Source organism: Pseudorca crassidens, chromosome 2, assembly GCF_039906515.1.
Source record: "Pseudorca crassidens isolate mPseCra1 chromosome 2, mPseCra1.hap1, whole genome shotgun sequence".
NCBI classification, from domain to species: domain Eukaryota; kingdom Metazoa; phylum Chordata; class Mammalia; order Artiodactyla; family Delphinidae; genus Pseudorca; species Pseudorca crassidens.
Window position 1 is genome coordinate 95,581,608 of NC_090297.1, and position 18,013 is coordinate 95,599,620.

Here is an 18,013-nt window from a genome sequence, read left to right on the forward strand (position 1 = left end):
GCTGTGCCGCATGAGGAATCTTAGTTCCCCCCACTAGGGATTGAACCCGCACCCCCTGCACTGGGAGCACGGAGTCTTGACCACTGGACCGCCAGGGAAGTCCCCCTTTCCACTGGTTTTAAACCTAACATTCTCGGTAAGAGGAACCTAGGGGGTCCAAACCCAGACAAATGCCTTTCCTAAGCCTCCCTATGGGTCTCTACTAGTCAGCTCCAGTACTGTCATTAGCCCTGTCCTACACCTCAGAATTGGCTTGGCAGAACCTTGTTGGGGAGTAGGATAGCAATGCCATATCCTCATGACAGGTGCACAAGCAAGTGGCAGAAGACCAAGGTCTTAGCACAGTTAGCTTTGGGGCATGGTGGGTGGGTCTCTAAACTCTTGGTAAAGTGGAAGGATGGGGAACAGTATGCCTATTCCCAAATCCTTCAAATAAGCTCTTGTTATCAGGGAGATTCTTGGATAACTTTGGCTCCAGTCATCAACCAGAATATTTCCCTGTAAAGGCCTGAACATTATAAAATTAAAATATGATGAAATCTTTGTTCTAGGAATTTTCAAATAGATACAAGACATGACCTCAATATCTTAAACTGCCTTCAAATCTCCTAAATATTTTCCCTTTGGAAAAGTCTACTCAAGTGTCTCTCTAAAAGATTCTCCAACCCTGTGATCTTAAGGGTTGATAAAGGGACAATTTGGTTCACCCAATAATCAGATTAAGAAAGGTATCCTAACTCTGAGGCAGGAGAGCAGGTATTTTGAACTGAGGTAATCTGGGGACTAAAACATGTAGCCACACTCTTGTCTCAAGACGGAGAAGAGAGCAGAGGTTCAGAGAGAGGGTCCAGTCTTAGGACCCAAGCTTGTAAGGTGGAAACTGGCATCTATGGGAGGTACCAGCTTCCAAGCCAGTGATTATACTGACAGGCCTTGTCTTAGATATGCCCTTTAACATGAGACAGAAACAGGCACTCATTTTTCTTCTATGGGGCAATTAGAGCCCCTAGAGAAGCGGGCACAGCTGGGGAAAACGCACACGAGGAGGCAAAACCCGCCAGTGGGGCTGACTTGAACACATCCAGCGAGCTCACGCCCACCCACCCCGTCCTCCTCTGCGCGGCCCCGCCTCCTACGCAGCCGCTTCCGGCCCAGAGTGGAGGGCGGGCTGCACGCTCCCGTTGCGCCTGCGCGGGAAGTGGGAGGCGGGGCGGGTTGTCAGCGCGCCGGTGCAGTGCGGCAGTAACAGGGCGGCTGCTGTGGGACTAACCTCCCTTCTCTTAGTGTTGGCCCTGGAGAAGGAACGATGGTGCTGGATCTGGATTTGTTTCGGGTGGATAAAGGAGGGGACCCAGCCCTCATCCGAGAGTCGCAGGAGAAGCGCTTCAAGGACCCGGGACTGGTGGACCAGCTGGTGAAGGCAGACAGCGAGTGGCGACGATGTAAGTACCGGGACGCGCGGAGTATCCCCGGATGCCAACCGCAACTTCGTTGTTTGGACCTAGTTACCGCTCCTGAGGTTCCACCCTTCATAAGACCCCCTCCTAGGTTGCGGTGGCTCCGAAGCTGTCCCTGTCCACCCGGGGGGCCGGACCGACCCACTTTTCTCCTCCGTCCGGGCCGTGCGACCTCCCTTCCTGGCTAGCTGGGTGCGGGTCGCTGCTTCTGAGTCTGGGAAAGGAGCATGGCGCGTTCGCATCAAGAGCTGTCAAACCTTCAGCCTCAAGGATAGCCGGAAGAAAGCCAGGGGGGAGGTTTGGGGGGTTTCCCCTTTCCAGCACTTATCTTTGGTCGCCTCCTGTCTTTTTCTCATCTTCAGCAAGGCCAGAGTGGTCTCCCTCTATCTTGATAGAATCAAAGGTTCCAACCTGACTGAGTCACATCTGCAGCACAGTAGATTCACTCCGTCCATATTGGAACCATTTTGGGACTGTGGAGGCCGCTCCTGGCTAAAAACAGTGATCCCGGAGCTTTTGGGAAGGCCATCCCCCTGAACTGTGGGCAAACTTTTAAGAACCGAGAATAGTCTTACGTAGTAGCTCAGACATGGGCAGAGGGGTGCGGTGAAGCAAGAAAAATCTTGTAATTATTGAGGCTGTTTAAAGTTTTCCGGTGAACGCATTGGCAGAGTTGGGCTAGATCCTGGAACTGGACCGGGCATCTTTCATGAGGCTAAATAAAACCATAGAACCCTCTGCCTATCAATCTCTGCCTAGGCTAGCTGGAGTAGTCACTAACTGGCCGGATGCTGTCAAACACGTGATTTTTTGTCTGATGCAATAGGTCTGCCACCCGCAGAGAGACAGGTTTATGACAGCGCACTGCATAGGCATTCGCTGTCCAAAAGCATGGATTTATATTAGGAAAGTTGATTTTCCTAAATATATAAGTATCACCCGTGTAGGGAGAGAGTCGAAGGAAGAGTTGGTATTGGGTACCAGGAGAATATTTGCTTAGCTCAGGTTGTTTGCTGATTCTGCACATCACAGTCAAGCCCAGTGTGGTGGTGATCCCACCACCTGAATCTGAATCTGAAGTTTTGAGTTGCAATGGAATTAAATTAAATTGGAGTGAAAAAACTAGACTGGACACTGTTTTACTGAGTCAGAAGTTAGAAGTATCAGATTTTTGTTTCTCTCTAGCCATTGCCCAGCTGCTAAATGACTTTGAATGTGTTACCTAGTCTCTTGGGTATAATGTACACCTCTGTGGGAAGTTCTGTTTTTTACCTGAGGAGTGGATATGTGCTGAGGGGATGAATTCTTCAGGGACAAGGTTGTGTTTTATTCATCTGTGTGTCAGTACCCAGGGTATACATATAGATACAGGATATACATATACACATGTGTACATATAATCCCAGTACCTAGCACTGCACCTGGTCCTTGTTAAGGGCTTGACAAAGGTTTGTTGAAGTCATGAATATCTTCTGTGTTCAGGGTACTGTGCTCTTCCATATGAAAAGCAGTTGATGTAGTTTATTTTCAACATATTTATTGATTTGATTCTTTTCTACTTGACATCCCTAACCAGTATTCTCTTTGCAGCTACGGGGAGTTAATGATTTTTCCCATTGCTGTCTGCTGAAGGTGGACGTTGACAGATTTTGTTTCAAGATTCTTTTACATCTGAACCTCTGATCAGAGTTTAGGGTTCTTCTATCCTTAGCTGCAACCCAGAGCCACATTAAGAAATCAGACCATGTTCCCTGAATGAGGACACAGCAAGCTTCAAAAGGCCCTCCATTACAACTATACCCATTTGTCCGTCTGTAGACCTTCAAGGTTTAGGGCTCTGTGTAGAACACAGGAATCTGCTATGACTTGGAGTCAGAGCACCACATCAGAGTTTACCACAGCTCTTGTAACTTCAAGGATTCAAACTGTGATTTCTTCTTTTAATTCAGAGTAATATAATGAGGACACATTTGGGCATATAATAAGCATTTGTCTTGACTACTTCCAAAGTCAGTAGATTTCCATGTATCTTGAAATCTGCCACTAACTACAGGAATTATCAGTTGAAGTTGTTACTTCCTCTTAACCCTATTGCACATGCCTTAAACCAGGCCCTTATCATTGGAAAAACTTTCTAAGTGCTTCCTTTGACCCCAGTCTCAGCTAGTCCAGGGCCACACCTAGGACATATGATCCATATACTATCTTATATATTTCTGCTGTGGCATTTATATTATTTTTATATACAACCTTTTAAAATTTATTGAGATGTAATGTATTCAGTAAGTTCAGTAAAGTGCACAAATCTTAATGTGCAGCTTGATGAATTTTACAAAGCCATACACCCATGTGACCACCATTCAGATCAAGATCTAAGACGTTTGCAGTTCTCTGGGGAGGCTCCCTCATGCCCCTTCACTGTCACTTCCCTCCTCCAAAAAAACAGTATTTTGTCCTCTATCACCATAAATGACTTTTGCCTGATTTTGAACTTCATATAAATGGACTTATATAGTATATAATTTTGCATGTGACTTCTTTGTCTCAAAATTATGTCTGTAATATTATTCCATGTTATTATGTGTAGCAGTGGTTGGTTCTTTTTCATTGCTGTGTAGTACTCCATATATGTAAACATACCAACCAATTTCATTGATGGACTTTCAGATTGTTACCACTTTAAGGGTACTATGAATAATGTGCTAGGAACATTGTGTCTTTTGGTGGACGTAAGCACTCATTTCTTTTGGGTATGTACCTAAGGGTGGAATTGCTAGGTCACAGAGTAGGCACATGTTTAGGTTTAGTAGATATTACCTAATAGTTTTCCAAAGTGGTTGTAATAATTGATACTCCCATCAGTAATATGTAAGAGCTCCATTTGCTCTACAACCTTGCCCTTGATATTGGCAGTCCTTTTAATTTTAGCCACTTATTCACACTGATTCCAGAGATGGAGAACAGATTAGTGGTTGCCAAGGGTTAGACAGGGCAGGGGAAAGGTAATGGACTACAGAGGGATGATAGCAAAAGGAATCTCTGTGGAGATGGAACAGTTCCGTATCTTGAGTGTAGCAGTGGTTACACAGATCTACACATGAGATATCACACAGAACTACAGGCACATGCAAATGAGTACATGTAAAACCACTCATCTGTTCTCCATCTCTGTAATCAGTGTGAATAAGTGAATGAGAAAGTAGTTATATAGTTTGTGCTGAAGTTTAGTTTAAATTTAAAGTTTGGCAAAACTTCAAAGAATAGCCATGTCTAGGCGCTGTCTCATCTCTAGTCATCATTTTACCTGTCCAAAGCTTAATTTTTACCATATTGTTGCTAAAGCTTAGATTCAGGAGGTCCAGCTTTTGCAAATCAAGGTTAGACTGATGAATCACAACACCAAGATGTTAATTTGGGCCAGAATACCTATGCAGGCTGATTAGTGCACTGTCTTCCCCCAAAGAAACCAAAGTGTAAGAAATTGAATTCTTCTCAAGGCTGCCAGATGAGCGTTGTATCAAAGCAAAGGAAATAACATTAACCATTTCTAGCATAGAGAAGTAGCAACCAAGTTCATGGGAATAGAAACTTGACTGACTGCCTTTTTTTAGATCCTGGTGCATACCACATAGTTTCTCTAAGTGAATTTTAAGATAATTGAACAGGTTATAGTTATATGAGTATTTTCCAGTTTTCTCAGATGTGTTACTCTGTCTACAGTGGTATCGTCCAGGTTATGATACTTTTTAATTTCAGCCCCAGAATGGCCTTTTCATTGTCACCAAATGCTGGGGAATAACACAACTTTGTGAGGCAGATCCTTTAGCTCTGCCTGTATTTTGGCCTTGGGCTGAGATCAGTCCTAAGGAGCCAAGATTAGGAATGAGGTGTCTTAGTTATGTGCCTATCTTTGGTATATTGGGTTCTTTATTCTTCAGGCAGATTTCAGGCAGACAACTTGAACAAGCTGAAGAACCTATGCAGCAAGACAATTGGAGAGAAAATGAAGGTAAGAGAACTGACTAATACCCTTGAGAGCTTGAGCAGAGGTATTTAATCTTATTCTTAGTTAATTCATAATTTCTAACATAGTGTTTAATTCCATGAGCTACTGGATTTCTTACCAGAGGGGGAAAGTTATTTTAAAAAGAAAGAGAGGAAGGCAGGGAGGGAACTAAGAGGCATTTTCAAGGATCAGTGAGTCTATCTTCTGTCTGCAGGTATGTTTTAGTCCATTCTTGCTGCTGTAACAGAATACTGTAGACTGGGTGGCTTATAAACAGCAGAAATTTATTTCTCACAGTTCTGCAAGCTGGGAAGTCCAAGATCAAGGCACCAGCAGATTGGTGAGGGCCTGCTTCCTGGTTAATAGATAGTCTTCTTGCTGTGTCCTCATGGCAGAAGGAGCAGGGAGCTCTCTGGTGTCTCTTTCATAAGGGCACTAATTACATACATGAGGGCTCTGCCCTCCTGACCTAATCACCTCTGAAAGACCCCACCTCCAAATGCTATCACATTGGGGATTAGGTTTCAACATACGAATTTTGGGGGACACAGACGTTCAGTCTGTTGTAAGATAAGATTCTTGCCATACAAGTCATTCATTGTCTGTTCTGTTCTTAATAAAATGAATTCCACCAGTAATCCTTTCCAGTTATTTCTTGAGCTCAACCTACAGTGCCAGAGAGGTTTTCCTGTTGTAAATTTCAGATTCTTTATCCCAGTGTAGTCGTGCTCTTTATTTAAAAGAGCACAGATATTGAGTCCAAATCCTAGACTCTTGGTTATGTGACTTCAGGCAAGTTAACTTCTGAGCCTCAGTTTTCTTGTCTATGAAATGACAGTTCTGACACTAACCTTTAGAATACAATTGTGAGAACTGAAAATTTCTAATATAGAAAACGTGGCACAGTGCCTGGAACATTGTAGTTATTTAGCTATTGAGAGTAATAGTGAATGGCAAGTAGTACTGGCCTTCATCCAGTATATCCTTCCTGTCCTTGAAGAATGTTAAGTTTCAGCTCAGCTTTACTTTGGTAACCAGATTAGTTTGTTGCAGGGGAGGGGGGAGGTTGGTGGGGGTTTTTTTGCAGTACGCGGGCTTCTCACTGTTGTGGTCTCTCCCGTTGCGGAGCACAGGATCCGGACGCGCAGGCTCAGCGGCCATGGCTCACAGGCCCAGCCACTCCGCGGCATGTGGGATCTTCCCGGACCGGGGCACGAACCCATGTCCCCTGCATCGGCAGGCGGACTCTCAACCACTGCGCCACCAGGGAAGCCCACCAGATTAGTTTTTAATCTTTCTTCAAAAATACGCTCTTAGCCTCTTAATCATTTTTTTAAAAAAACATGTTAATGCACCCTACAGTCTGTCTCATTTTTAAGTTGTAAACCTCTAAAATAAACCAAAAAATTATGAAATTTAGGAACCTGAACCTGGAAAGACCATAACAAAAGGATTCCCTTGGGGCCTTCCCTGGTGGCGCAGTGGTTGAGGGTCCGCCTGCCGATGCAGGGGACGCGGGTTCGTGCCCCGGTCCGGGAGGATCCCACATGCCACGGAGCGGCTGGGCCCGTGAGCCATGGCCGCTGAGCTTGCGCGTCTGGAGCACAGGCTCCGCAGCGGGAGAGGCCACAACGGTGAGAGGCCCGCGTACCACAAAAAAAAAAAAAGATTCCCTTGGACTCTAGCACCTTATCCTTCATGATATTCTGTATCCTTCTCTTTAACACTATTTTGTTACACTTTCAGCATGTGACAGGCTGTAGAAATTGATATTGATGATAATCATACAGTTTTCTTCCTGTGGAACTCTTGACACTAAGTCAGGTACATGTCAGCAACCCCATAATTATGTTAATTTCCATGTATACTTCTGCCTGAGTGTTCTTTGGGGCATATATACGGATAGTGCCAGCCAAGTATTTTTCTTAGCAAGAAGATGGTAGTATTTTCATCTGCGTTAACGTTCTTAGGTTCCCTTGACTGCTGGCCCTGCAAGGAGTGTTCTCTCTTGCTATCCATTGAGATAGTACTAGCAGTGCTTTAATTTGTATAGCACTTGAAAGCATTCAAAACCCTTTCATATACGTCTCATTTTGGTTTTGATCTTTGCTGTAAACGTGGAGTGTAGGTAGTACATTTGTTAACCCTATTAAAAGGGTAGGGTAAAGAGGCCTAGGAAATTAAGGGGCTTGCCCAAAATGGTGCCATCAGTTAGTTGCAGAGCCAGAACTTGAACTCAGAACTTGAATTTGCTGCCCTGAGGGATTATCAGAGAGGAAGAGGGCCTCAGCTATCTTGGCTACCAAATGGAACATCTTGAGATTTAGGCCATTTTTTTCTACCTCAGCAGTCTATGCCTGTTCTTATCAAGACTCATTCTGATATTGTCAGATTTTTCCAGCTTTTAAAGATGATTTTCCTTGAATCACTGTCTTCTCCCTTGCTCTGGATAACGATTAGAAATGATGATTTGGAAGAATATCATAAAAAAGGGTGAGGAGAGAAACTGGAATGGGAAAAAATCTAGTCCTGGGTATACCCTTGCTGTTTTGCCAAGTTGCATTGATTGCTCTAAACGTGGCTTTTTTCCTCAAAAATTGTGTTTCTTTGGCTTCCTAATATTCCTCATCCCATCCATTTTTCCTCTTAGCCGCAGGCCTAAGGGCTGGGTTTGTTCTTAGTAGGTAGATGGGGATTCACAAATTGACACACAGGTGTCTGCCCAGCGCTGGCTCCTGACCAGCACTGAGTGTTTTCGTACATTCTTGGCGTCATAACATCTATGTCCATGTCAGACATTTTCCTTCTCAAGTTCCCGATGGTATCAACCCTCTGACCTGGATTGGTTGATCAGTCTGTCCAGGATCAGAAAGCTAGACAGTGTCAGGACAGGGACTTGGAACGTTAACTTCTTGCTTCCAGTTCACTAATTTTTCTCCCATGCGTTGCATCTTTTAGAGACTAAGTTATGTGTAAAGTTCTGTAATTAGTTTATATGATATATTAGTTTGGTGTACACTTATAAAACTATGTCAGAAATTTTTCTTTATAATTAGTTATGTTTTTGTTGTTGTTTGTTTGTTTTTCTTTCCCATAGAAAAAAGAGCCAACGGGAAATGATGAGTCCATTCCGGAAGATGTATTAAATCTCGATGACCTCACTGCAGACACTTTAACTGTAAGTTATTGTCATTTTCCAGGTTAGGATTTCTGTTGTTTTAGCTTTGTTCCTAGACAAGCAAGTCCTGATGCTCTGCTCCACACAGCACTGTGGCATCCTTGAATTTCTGCAGCTGGGACGTGTCCCCATCCCCTCTTGTTAATTTCAGTACTTGAGTATTAGACAGCAGAGATGGAGACAGGTGGAATGGAAAAGTCAAGAGTAGGAAGAAGAGAAAAAAGGAACTGAACTATGTTTGGTTTATAACTATTTCCACAGAGTCAGTAATTTTTCAATTTTTTGTAATTCAGTAAATATTCACTACAATGGGCCTAGAGCAGGAATTTTCAAGTTTTTTAGTCACTGAACCCTTTCTTAAAACCTGCAACACAGGGACTTCCCTGGTTAAGACTTTGTCTTCCAGTGCAGGGGGTGAGGGTTCGATCCCTGGTCGGGGAGCTAAGATCCCACATGCCTCACAGGCAAAAAACTGAAAAAGCATAAAACAGAAGGAATATTGTAACAAATTCAATAAAGACTTTAAAAATGGTCCACATCAAAAAAATCTTAAAAAAAAAAAAAACCAAAAAAACCCCCTGCAACAATAGCAAGAGCATAAACCCGAAAAAGCAGAGTTGCTGTGCTTGAAGGGCAAGGTTGGGGTGCTATTCCTGCCCTGCCCTACCTGCTAAGGGTCCCCCCAGGAAATCAGAGTACAGTTTGAAACACCTGCAATAAGGAATACAAAACGAGCTTAAGACAAGGTCTCTTGCTCCTAATAAATTTATAATCTTCCTAGAGAACAGTTACATATAGGATATAATAGCATGCTGAATTGGTTTAATCAGGAATATCAGGAAGTGCAAGTTAAGCTATGGTATTAACACTCCTGAGATATACAGGGACAAGAGGAGTGGCCAGAATTGATCCACCTCTGCCTTAGGCACCCTGAAAGAAAATGCCAACGGATTTGTCGGGCAAAACTGTATATATCCCTGTGTGAAATAAATCTCAGTTCTTTGAAAGCCTCCAGTGTCAATTTTTAAAATGCTGTTACAAGAGTTATCATTAGAGCCCAACAAGGTTGGGGCAACAATCTTTTTCCTACTCTGCCCTTGACTTGCTGTGGCCTTGGACGGGCTTGGCCTTGTTCATCTACAGAACCTGAAAGTCTCACAAATCAAAAAAGTCCGACTCCTCATCGACGAAGCCATCCTGAAGTGTGATGCCGAGCGGATAAAGCTGGAAGCAGAGCGATTTGAGAACCTTCGCGAGATTGGTAACCTTCTGCACCCCTCTGTGCCCATCAGCAATGATGAGGTAGGCGTCGGTGCCACAGTGAGCGGCTGCCTTGCGTCACCCCTCTCCTTTGGGAAGGGGGCGGAGTGGGAGGAGGACAGTGAAAGTCTGGCACGCTCTGTATAATAGAAGCAGGCTCTTTGTGTATTCGCTCTGCCCACCAATTGAGAATTGAAAGAGTCAGATCCCTGCCTGATTGGGAAGTAGCAGAGACAGCAGGTAGGTGGAGACTCCTGGCGCGGAAATCTCTTCTAAATCAGGCTGCTGTCCTCCATTGCGTGTTGCCCATGGTAGCAGCTCATCTCGTGGGAGGGATCTGCAAGATCAGCCTCACCCCTCACCCACACCCTGCTGAGAAGCTGCAGGTTGAAGGGAAATCTGCATGATAAAAGTTTCCTGCCGAGTGGGAGCTTCCCCAGCACAAAGCTGCTCTGAGCCCAGCCTTTGTTCCCTGACACCCCAGCCGTGGCAGGGCCCATCTGTGCCTCTTTCATTCATTCCCTGGTGAAGGGACATTAAACTCACTGAGGGCTGGGGTGGCAGACTCAAGAGGTCAGGGCCCTGAGCCCACCCTTGTGTGGCCCTGGACCAATGAGAGCCTGGAAAAAAAAAATCTGCATTCCCCTCCGTACCCCAGGCAGTGCAGATTGTCCAGGGAAGGGTTTTCCCTGTATAGGATTTTCAAGGAGTCATTTAAAAGGGTATAAAAACGAGAGAATACTACAGATCTTTTGGAAAATCATGATTTCAGTTCCATGGCTAGAATTGCCTCTAGGACTTTATAAATTATTATTTCTCTATTGAGCGCAGATTCTCTAGCAAATTCCCTTCTCTAGTCTCTGTACACAAGGGCCAAAACCTAGTGTTTGAGTTAAGCAGTGACTTCACAAAGCTCTAGTTCGTTCTTGGAATAGGGTTCGGAAAGATGGAGGTTGTAGAATTCAGAGCTCCTGCATCTTTGTCTCCTGGTCTCGTTTGCTTAGGACGCCGACAACAAAGTAGAGAGGATTTGGGGTGATTGTACCGTCAGGAAGAAGTACTCTCACGTGGACCTGGTGGTGATGGTAGATGGCTTTGAAGGCGAAAAGGGGGCTGTGGTGGCTGGGAGTCGAGGATACTTCCTGAAGGTAAGAGTCGGCAGCCAGTGAGGTTGGTTATAAAGAAAGAACTGAAAAAAAAATTGCAGAAAACATAACCCACTTAAAGAGGCCCACAAATCCGCCTTTCTACTACAAACGTACTGGCAATTAGATGCAATTCTCTTTCTGAGGCAGGAGAGTGCTTATCAGGATTCCCTAGAACAAAAGCCACTGAGTGATCCTCCATAATGAATATGTTTTGCTGACTGAATTAGAACAGTCTGTGCCTTTAAGGAGCTCCGTGTAATTGGACAGTCAGACAAGTAACAAAGAGTCAAAAACCCTCTGTGATAAGTGCTCTGGTGTGAGTAGCCCAGGGTGCTATAGGAACGGGTAGGTGGAGGCAACACACCCAGATTAGCTGGGCAGAGGGCAGATGCGCTCAGGGAAGCCTTCCAGAAGGACGTGGTAAAGTAGTTTTGGAAACACTGTCCATATTGGTATGTTCTACGTATACAAATAAGTCCAGTGTTTTAAGAGTTAGCACAGGAAGACTCTCCCACGCACCCTGGGTGAACAGTCCTTTTCCCTTGATTGGTATCTTAAAGGGAATGCTCTTCAGATGATGTGCTGTGCATGGCTGTTAAGAAAGAGTCTCTTGAGTCAGTTGTTGGATCCATGGTCTTTGTGGCCTCCTGTGTGCCCCCAGTTGCCTCTGGGGGTAAATGCTAGCAGATGAACGTGATGGCAGCAGAACCCACTCACACAGTGCTGTGTCTGCTCCTTTAGGGGGTCCTGGTGTTCCTGGAACAGGCACTCATCCAGTATGCTCTTCGCACATTGGGAAGTCGAGGCTACACTCCCATTTATACCCCCTTCTTCATGAGGAAGGAGGTCATGCAGGAAGTGGCACAGCTCAGCCAGTTTGATGAAGAACTTTATAAGGTGAGTAGCCTGAGGCAGTATGGCAGAATGACTCCTAAAGGTATGAAGTTTAACTTCAAGGACACAGCAATGCTGTCCAGCAGAACTTCCTGCGATGATGAAATGTTCTATATTGTGGCTATCGAGCACTTAAAATGCAGCTAGTGCAACTGAGGAAGTAAAATTTTAATCTTTATGAATTTTAATTTAAATGGTCACATGTGGCTGGTGGCTACCATTTGGACAGTGCAGACATAGAGCCTATTTTATCTTTCCCCAGATAGTTTATGTGATCTATCTAGATTGAGCATGCTTTAGCACCATGAGCTTAGAAAAGCAGCTCATATATTATTATTAAGCTTGGACAAAAGGAAATTGTAGAAGTGGCTGATCTTCCCGTGTCCTCCCACTCCTGACCCCAGACTGGAAGCTTCCACAGGGGGAGACATACTTTCCTTTGGATGGTTGTGGCTTCCAGTTTGTGGCTCTTTCTCAATCATGAACCATCTCAGGGAGAGCCAGTGGATTTGAGCTGAGGTGCAGAAGGTGATTCTGAATCAACCAGCTTTAACATCAGCTGTAGCTCCCCCCACACCCAAAGTCTACGCCCAACACTCAGGATTTCTAGTGTCTCTGCTAACGGCTGCCCATCGCAGCTGAGGCCACTTCTCACCTGTCCCTCTCCTTCAACCCTGTTCCAGGGCAGGGGGGAACGACTTTGTTCTTATTGGCTGTTTCCTCCCAAAACCCATGTAGCGGGTAGTTAGACAACTGCTCCTGGCCTCATCTGATTTATCTTATGTAGAGAGATGAGTTTAACAGTCAGAACCTTCTTCCCACTAGGTCCTGTTGGTGAGTTCAAAGGTATGTTTTAATTCAAGATGCAGTGGGAAACAAAATGCTCTCTCCAAACACTGAGCATTGGTACAACCTTGGGGTCCTCCTCTTCTTCCTTTTAATGAGAGGAACGTGTGCATTATCAGATGAGACCTGTTTTTATCTTTTCCCTTTTTTTCTCATCTCAACTCCCAAGATTGGATGGATAATCACTGACAGAACTTTAGAAGGATGCCCTGCAGGTAACACCAGGGAGAAGCTTATATGGAGGATTATGAAAAATATTAGGTAGCAGGTGCTCTGCGTGTTTGCAGCATTCTCCATCTCTTACCCAGATGCTTCTTGGAGCCATAGGCAGGGAGAATCACAGGTCTCCATAGTGAGGAATTTTGGCTGGCACTTTTTGCCTAATAACCTCAGTTTATTAATTCTCTAGAGCAGGGCTGTCCAACTGAACTTTCGGCAATAGTGGAAATGTTTTGTATCTGTCCTATCCAGTGTGGCAGCCACCAGCCACATGTGGCTGTTGAAATGTGGCTCATGCAAGCCAAGGAATTAAATTTTAATTGACTTTAAATAGCCATGTATGGCTAGTGGCTATACCATATTAGACCGCAAGCTCTATTGTTTTTACATTGTATGTGACTAGCCTCACACGGGGCTAAATTCCCACTGTTAGGTAGCAAGGTAGTTTCCCACATTTCCAAACAGTGGCCTAGAGGAAGTTTCCTCCCCTCTTTTTTTTTTTTTTTTAGTTAAAGTAATACCACATGACAGAAAATTTGGAATTAGTGGGGGGAAATCATCTTCTTTCACATTACCTACTACAATTGTCATTTTTAATATTCTTGTGGGAGCTTTTTTTATACATGTATCATTTTCTCATACTTCTAATCACAATATATGTAGATTGCCTTTTTACTTCACATTATATCAGAAGCATTTTTCAGTGTTGCTACATGGTGTTCGTAACCATCGTTTATCAGTGGTTCCATAATATTACCTGGCATGGACATAGACTGCCCAGCGCTTCCCCTGTTGAATATTTAGGGGGCTCCCTTTTTTTTGCCATCAGTAAGTAATGTTACAATGAACTTTGTCCTGTCTATAGTTTTTTTTTCTTTTCCATTACTTTCTTCAGCTGAATACCGAAGTGATTCTTCAAGGATTACAACCCTAGATCAATCCATAAGCACCAAGAGAGCAGAGACTATCTCCTTTTGCCCCGCATTGGCAAAAAGGAGTTGGCTCTTACTACATGCCTCACAAACATTTGTCAAGTGGATTAATTTATACTGCTACCAGCTCAGGTTTTATTGCACACCTGCCATCACTGGCCACTATACATCATTTATAAGTATTTCATTTATTAGATAAAGTAAAAATAGTATCAGAGGGAATTCCCTGGTGGTCCAGTGGTTAGGGCTTCACGCTTCTACTGCAGGGGGCCTGGGTACTGGTCAGGGAACTGAGATCCCACAAGCTGCAAATGGTGAAGCCAAGGGAAAAAAAAGTAGTATAAGAATAGTTTGTCTTCTTTTAATTTGCATTTCTTTGATCTCTAGTAGGGACCCCATTTTGGACTGACCCATTCCCTCCCATGTCTTTTTAGCATCACCTGCTCACTCCTGGGCAGGGATTGAAGAAAATTCATCCTCCCATCACTCAGATCTTCTCTGTGTGATTTGTGTGATCTTTGTGATTTCTTGCTTGAGCTGAGGTCCTACTCCCTCCCTCTTAACTAGTAAATATTACCCTCCTCTGACAGGTGATTGGCAAAGGCACTGAAAAGTCTGATGACAGCACCTATGAGGAAAAATATCTGATTGCCACCTCCGAACAGCCCATTGCTGCTCTCCACCGGGACGAGTGGCTTCGGCCAGAGGATTTGCCAATCAAGTATGCCGGCCTGTCCACCTGCTTTCGCCAGGAGGTGGGCTCCCACGGCCGTGATACCCGTGGCATCTTTCGAGTCCATCAGTTTGAGAAGGTGAGTAGGCAGATCAGGGTGAGGGATGGGACCCTTCTATCTCTCCAGGGCTGTTATAGAAGAGATAGAATCTGTGTTGCTCAGGCCTACCCCAGCTCCAGTCTTTCCTCTCGTTGCCTCCATCTGGGTTTCTAGGGAAGAGCCTGAGAAGCACATGGTGGAGCGGCTAGAGCATGGACTCTGGAACCAGGCTGCCTGAGTCCTAAGGCCAACTCTACCACTTACTGCTGTGTAACCTTGAACAATTTGCTTAACCTCTCTGTGCTGTTTCCTCCTCTGTCAAAGGAAGATAATAGTAGTACCTACCCCATTAGGCTACTGTGAGGATTAAACCAGTTACCACGTGGAAGGTACTTAGAACGGAACCTAGGGGTAAGACAGGAATAAAGACACAGACCTACTAGAGAACGGACTTGAGGATATGGGGAGGGGGAAGGGTGAGCTGTGACAAAGTGAGAGAGAGGCATGGACATATATACACTACCAAATGTAAGGTAGATAGCTAGTGGGAAGCAGCCGCATAGCACAGGGAGATCAGCTCGGTGCTTTGTGACCACCTAGAGGGGTGGGATAGGGAGGGTGGGAGGGAGGGAGACGCAAGAGGGAAGAGATATGGGGTCATATGTATATGTATAACTGATTCACTTTGTTATAAAGCAGAAAGTAACACACCATGGTAAAGCAATTATACCCCAATAAAGATGTTTAAAAAAAAGAAAGAAAGAAAGTACTTAGAACAGTAGCCGCACGTTATGTGGGACGCTCTCTACACAAGCATTCGTTCTTGCTGCAGCCCCAGCCAGTCCAGTTCAGCCCCGATCTCTCACCAGGGCCCCAGCCCCGCCTGACTCTCAGTGGAATAGGAATAGGTCTTCATTGCTAGGATAATTCCCACTTCAGCCTTCAGTTTATTCACCCCGTCCCCTTGTCACTGTGCCCTTGGGTCCCTCTTTGCAGATTGAACAGTTTGTCTACTCATCGCCACATGACAACAAGTCCTGGGAGATGTTTGAGGAGATGATCACTACCGCTGAGGAGTTCTACCAGTCTCTGGGGATCCCTTACCATATCGTGAATATTGTCTCAGGTTATCAGCCTCCCTCTCCTGCATCCCACAAACACCACCCTGACCAGTTGAACTGCCACACAAAGAAATAGCTTACAATCCAATTAATTGCCCACATTAATTAAAATATCACACTCTTTTCCCTTGGGAGTTCTTGGTGATAAGAATATCTGGGCGTGATTTCCCTCCTGGGGATAACATGTGAACTAAAGAATTCTTTGGGTTTGCTAAAGGTTAGCCTTCTGAAATACCATCCCTCCTTCATGAATTCTAGGGGTTTTTCCTTACAGGTTCTTTGAATCACGCTGCCAGTAAGAAGCTTGACCTGGAGGCCTGGTTTCCGGGCTCAGGAGCCTTCCGTGAGTTAGTCTCCTGTTCTAACTGCACAGACTATCAGGCTCGCCGGCTCCGAATCCGATACGGGCAAACCAAGAAGATGATGGACAAGGTAGATGGCCCCTGGGGAGGCAGGAAGCAGGGCCTTCAGCTCAGAGTAGGCCCATCTTATTTCTCAGCCCTTGGAGGACATTATTTCCCAGCGTCATGGGAAAATCTGAGCTTCTCAGTCTAGACCAAAAAGGGAATCTGAAAGTGACTTCACTGAATCAGGACTGAGTCCTTTTAGATAGAAACCTGAATCTAGCTCTATTCTACAAGGTAATTCTAGCTTTTCTCTTCTTGGCTTTGTTTTCCATAACTCCAGATAAAGAGTAATCCCCATTTGTCTACACAGAACAAGTTGGAGGCAATGTCTCCCCTCTTCTCACCCAAGAAGGTCTGGGTTGTAAGCTTATCTCTTCAAACCCAATTTCCAGGCCCTAATCTTTTCCAGGTCAGGGACTTGAAAGGGGTTAAAAGGAGAAGCCATTGAGTAGTCTCTTCCCTCCCTCAAAGGGCCCAACTCTCCTCAAAATACTGGGACCTACCACTTGTCACTCATGGAGACATGAGGAATCTTCCTGGAGTTATCTAATAAGCCATAAGTTATCTAATAAGCCAACCAGAATTCAAAGGTTTAGAGATCACTAATATGGGTAGAACCTGTTTTTTATTTGATTTTAGATTTGGATTTGGATAGTTGCAGTTGGGGGAGTCTGGCTGAGTGGATGGTTCCTGGTCATCAGTAAGCCCAGCTAGGGGTTGAGTGTAACTGCTCCCTCTGGGGACCCTCTCCTCGCAGGTGGAGTTTGTCCACATGCTCAATGCCACGATGTGCGCCACAACTCGCACCATCTGTGCCATCCTAGAGAACTACCAGACAGAGAACGGCATCCTTGTGCCTGAGAAATTGAAGGAATTCATGCCACCAGGTGAGGCTCCCAGCCCAGCCCATCTTCCTCCTCTTGTCTGTCTTCCTGCTCTTCTAAATAGTAAGCCCCTTTCAGAATGCACCAAGTTTTCTTGTTCATACACGGCCCCCAAAACTCTGCCTGTCCTCTGGTGCTGGGCATTGCAAGGGGCAAGGTTGAAAAGTAGCCAGTGCCGGTATGAGCTTCTATTTAAATGCAGCTAAAATTCAGGCTGGGAAAAAAAAGGAATAAATGAAAGCAGTGCCTGCCTCTTTGTCTTGTGTAACTTTCCCCAGAGGTCCCTGGGCTTTGACTCTTGAGGAATGATGGGTAGTTTGGTTGGCTGTTTCCTTTCAGGTCTCCAGGAACTGATCCCCTTTGTGAAGCCCGCACCCATTGACCAGGAGCCGTCAAAGAAGCAGAAGAAGCAGCATGAGGGCAGCAAAAAGAAAGGGGCAGCGAGAGATGTTGCCCTGGAAAGCCAGCTGCAGAATATGGAGGTCACTGATTCCTGAACATTCCTTTCTCCCGCTTTACCAGGCTTCCATTTCAATTAGCTGCAATCTCAGAGCCTGCCCACAGGCAGGGAAGCCAAGCACGCACCCGTCGCCCACCCCGTGTGACTGCATTGCCAAAAGGGGAACCATCTGCCCTGTACAATGCAGTGTTCCTCTTTTCTCGCTTGGGCATAGGATCTAATCACCAATGACTGATGAAATCATGTAATAAAGCACCTCTGAGGGAGGCCAGGACTCTTCCTCAGTCTTCTGTCCAGGGCTTGAACCCTGTCTCTGACAGTTCTCCCTGGAACCGTATTCACTTCTGCTTTTCCTGCTATATCAGGCAGGTTGTTCCATTTAGCAGAGAGCCTTTGAGAAGGTAGGTGAAGGCAGGGGTAGATTTAGT

At 45.1% G+C, this 18,013-nt stretch overlaps 1 protein-coding gene across 1 annotated transcript; it reads left to right on the forward strand.

Moving 5' to 3' along the window:
* Window positions 1–1,185: 1,185 nt before the first annotated feature.
* Window positions 1,186–17,852, forward strand: SARS1 (seryl-tRNA synthetase 1). Its single transcript, XM_067727131.1, has 11 exons — window positions 1,186–1,442; window positions 5,396–5,466; window positions 8,561–8,641; window positions 9,785–9,943; window positions 10,906–11,049; window positions 11,791–11,946; window positions 14,531–14,752; window positions 15,710–15,839; window positions 16,109–16,266; window positions 16,999–17,128; window positions 17,465–17,852. Exons 1-11 carry the CDS (start codon window positions 1,307–1,309, stop codon window positions 17,620–17,622), a joined length of 1,545 nt encoding a protein of 514 aa, XP_067583232.1. The 5' UTR covers window positions 1,186–1,306; the 3' UTR covers window positions 17,623–17,852.
* The last annotated feature ends 161 nt before the right edge of the window (window positions 17,853–18,013 follow it).

Coding starts and splice junctions, on each gene's coding strand:
- SARS1 (XM_067727131.1), top strand. CDS start 1,307: ATGGTGCTGGATCTGGATTTGTTTCGGGTGGATAAAGGAGGGGACCCA. Junction 8,642..9,784: donor TCACTGCAGACACTTTAACT/GTAAGTTATTGT, acceptor GTTCATCTACAG/AACCTGAAAGTCTCACAAAT. Junction 9,944..10,905: donor TGCCCATCAGCAATGATGAG/GTAGGCGTCGGT, acceptor TCGTTTGCTTAG/GACGCCGACAACAAAGTAGA.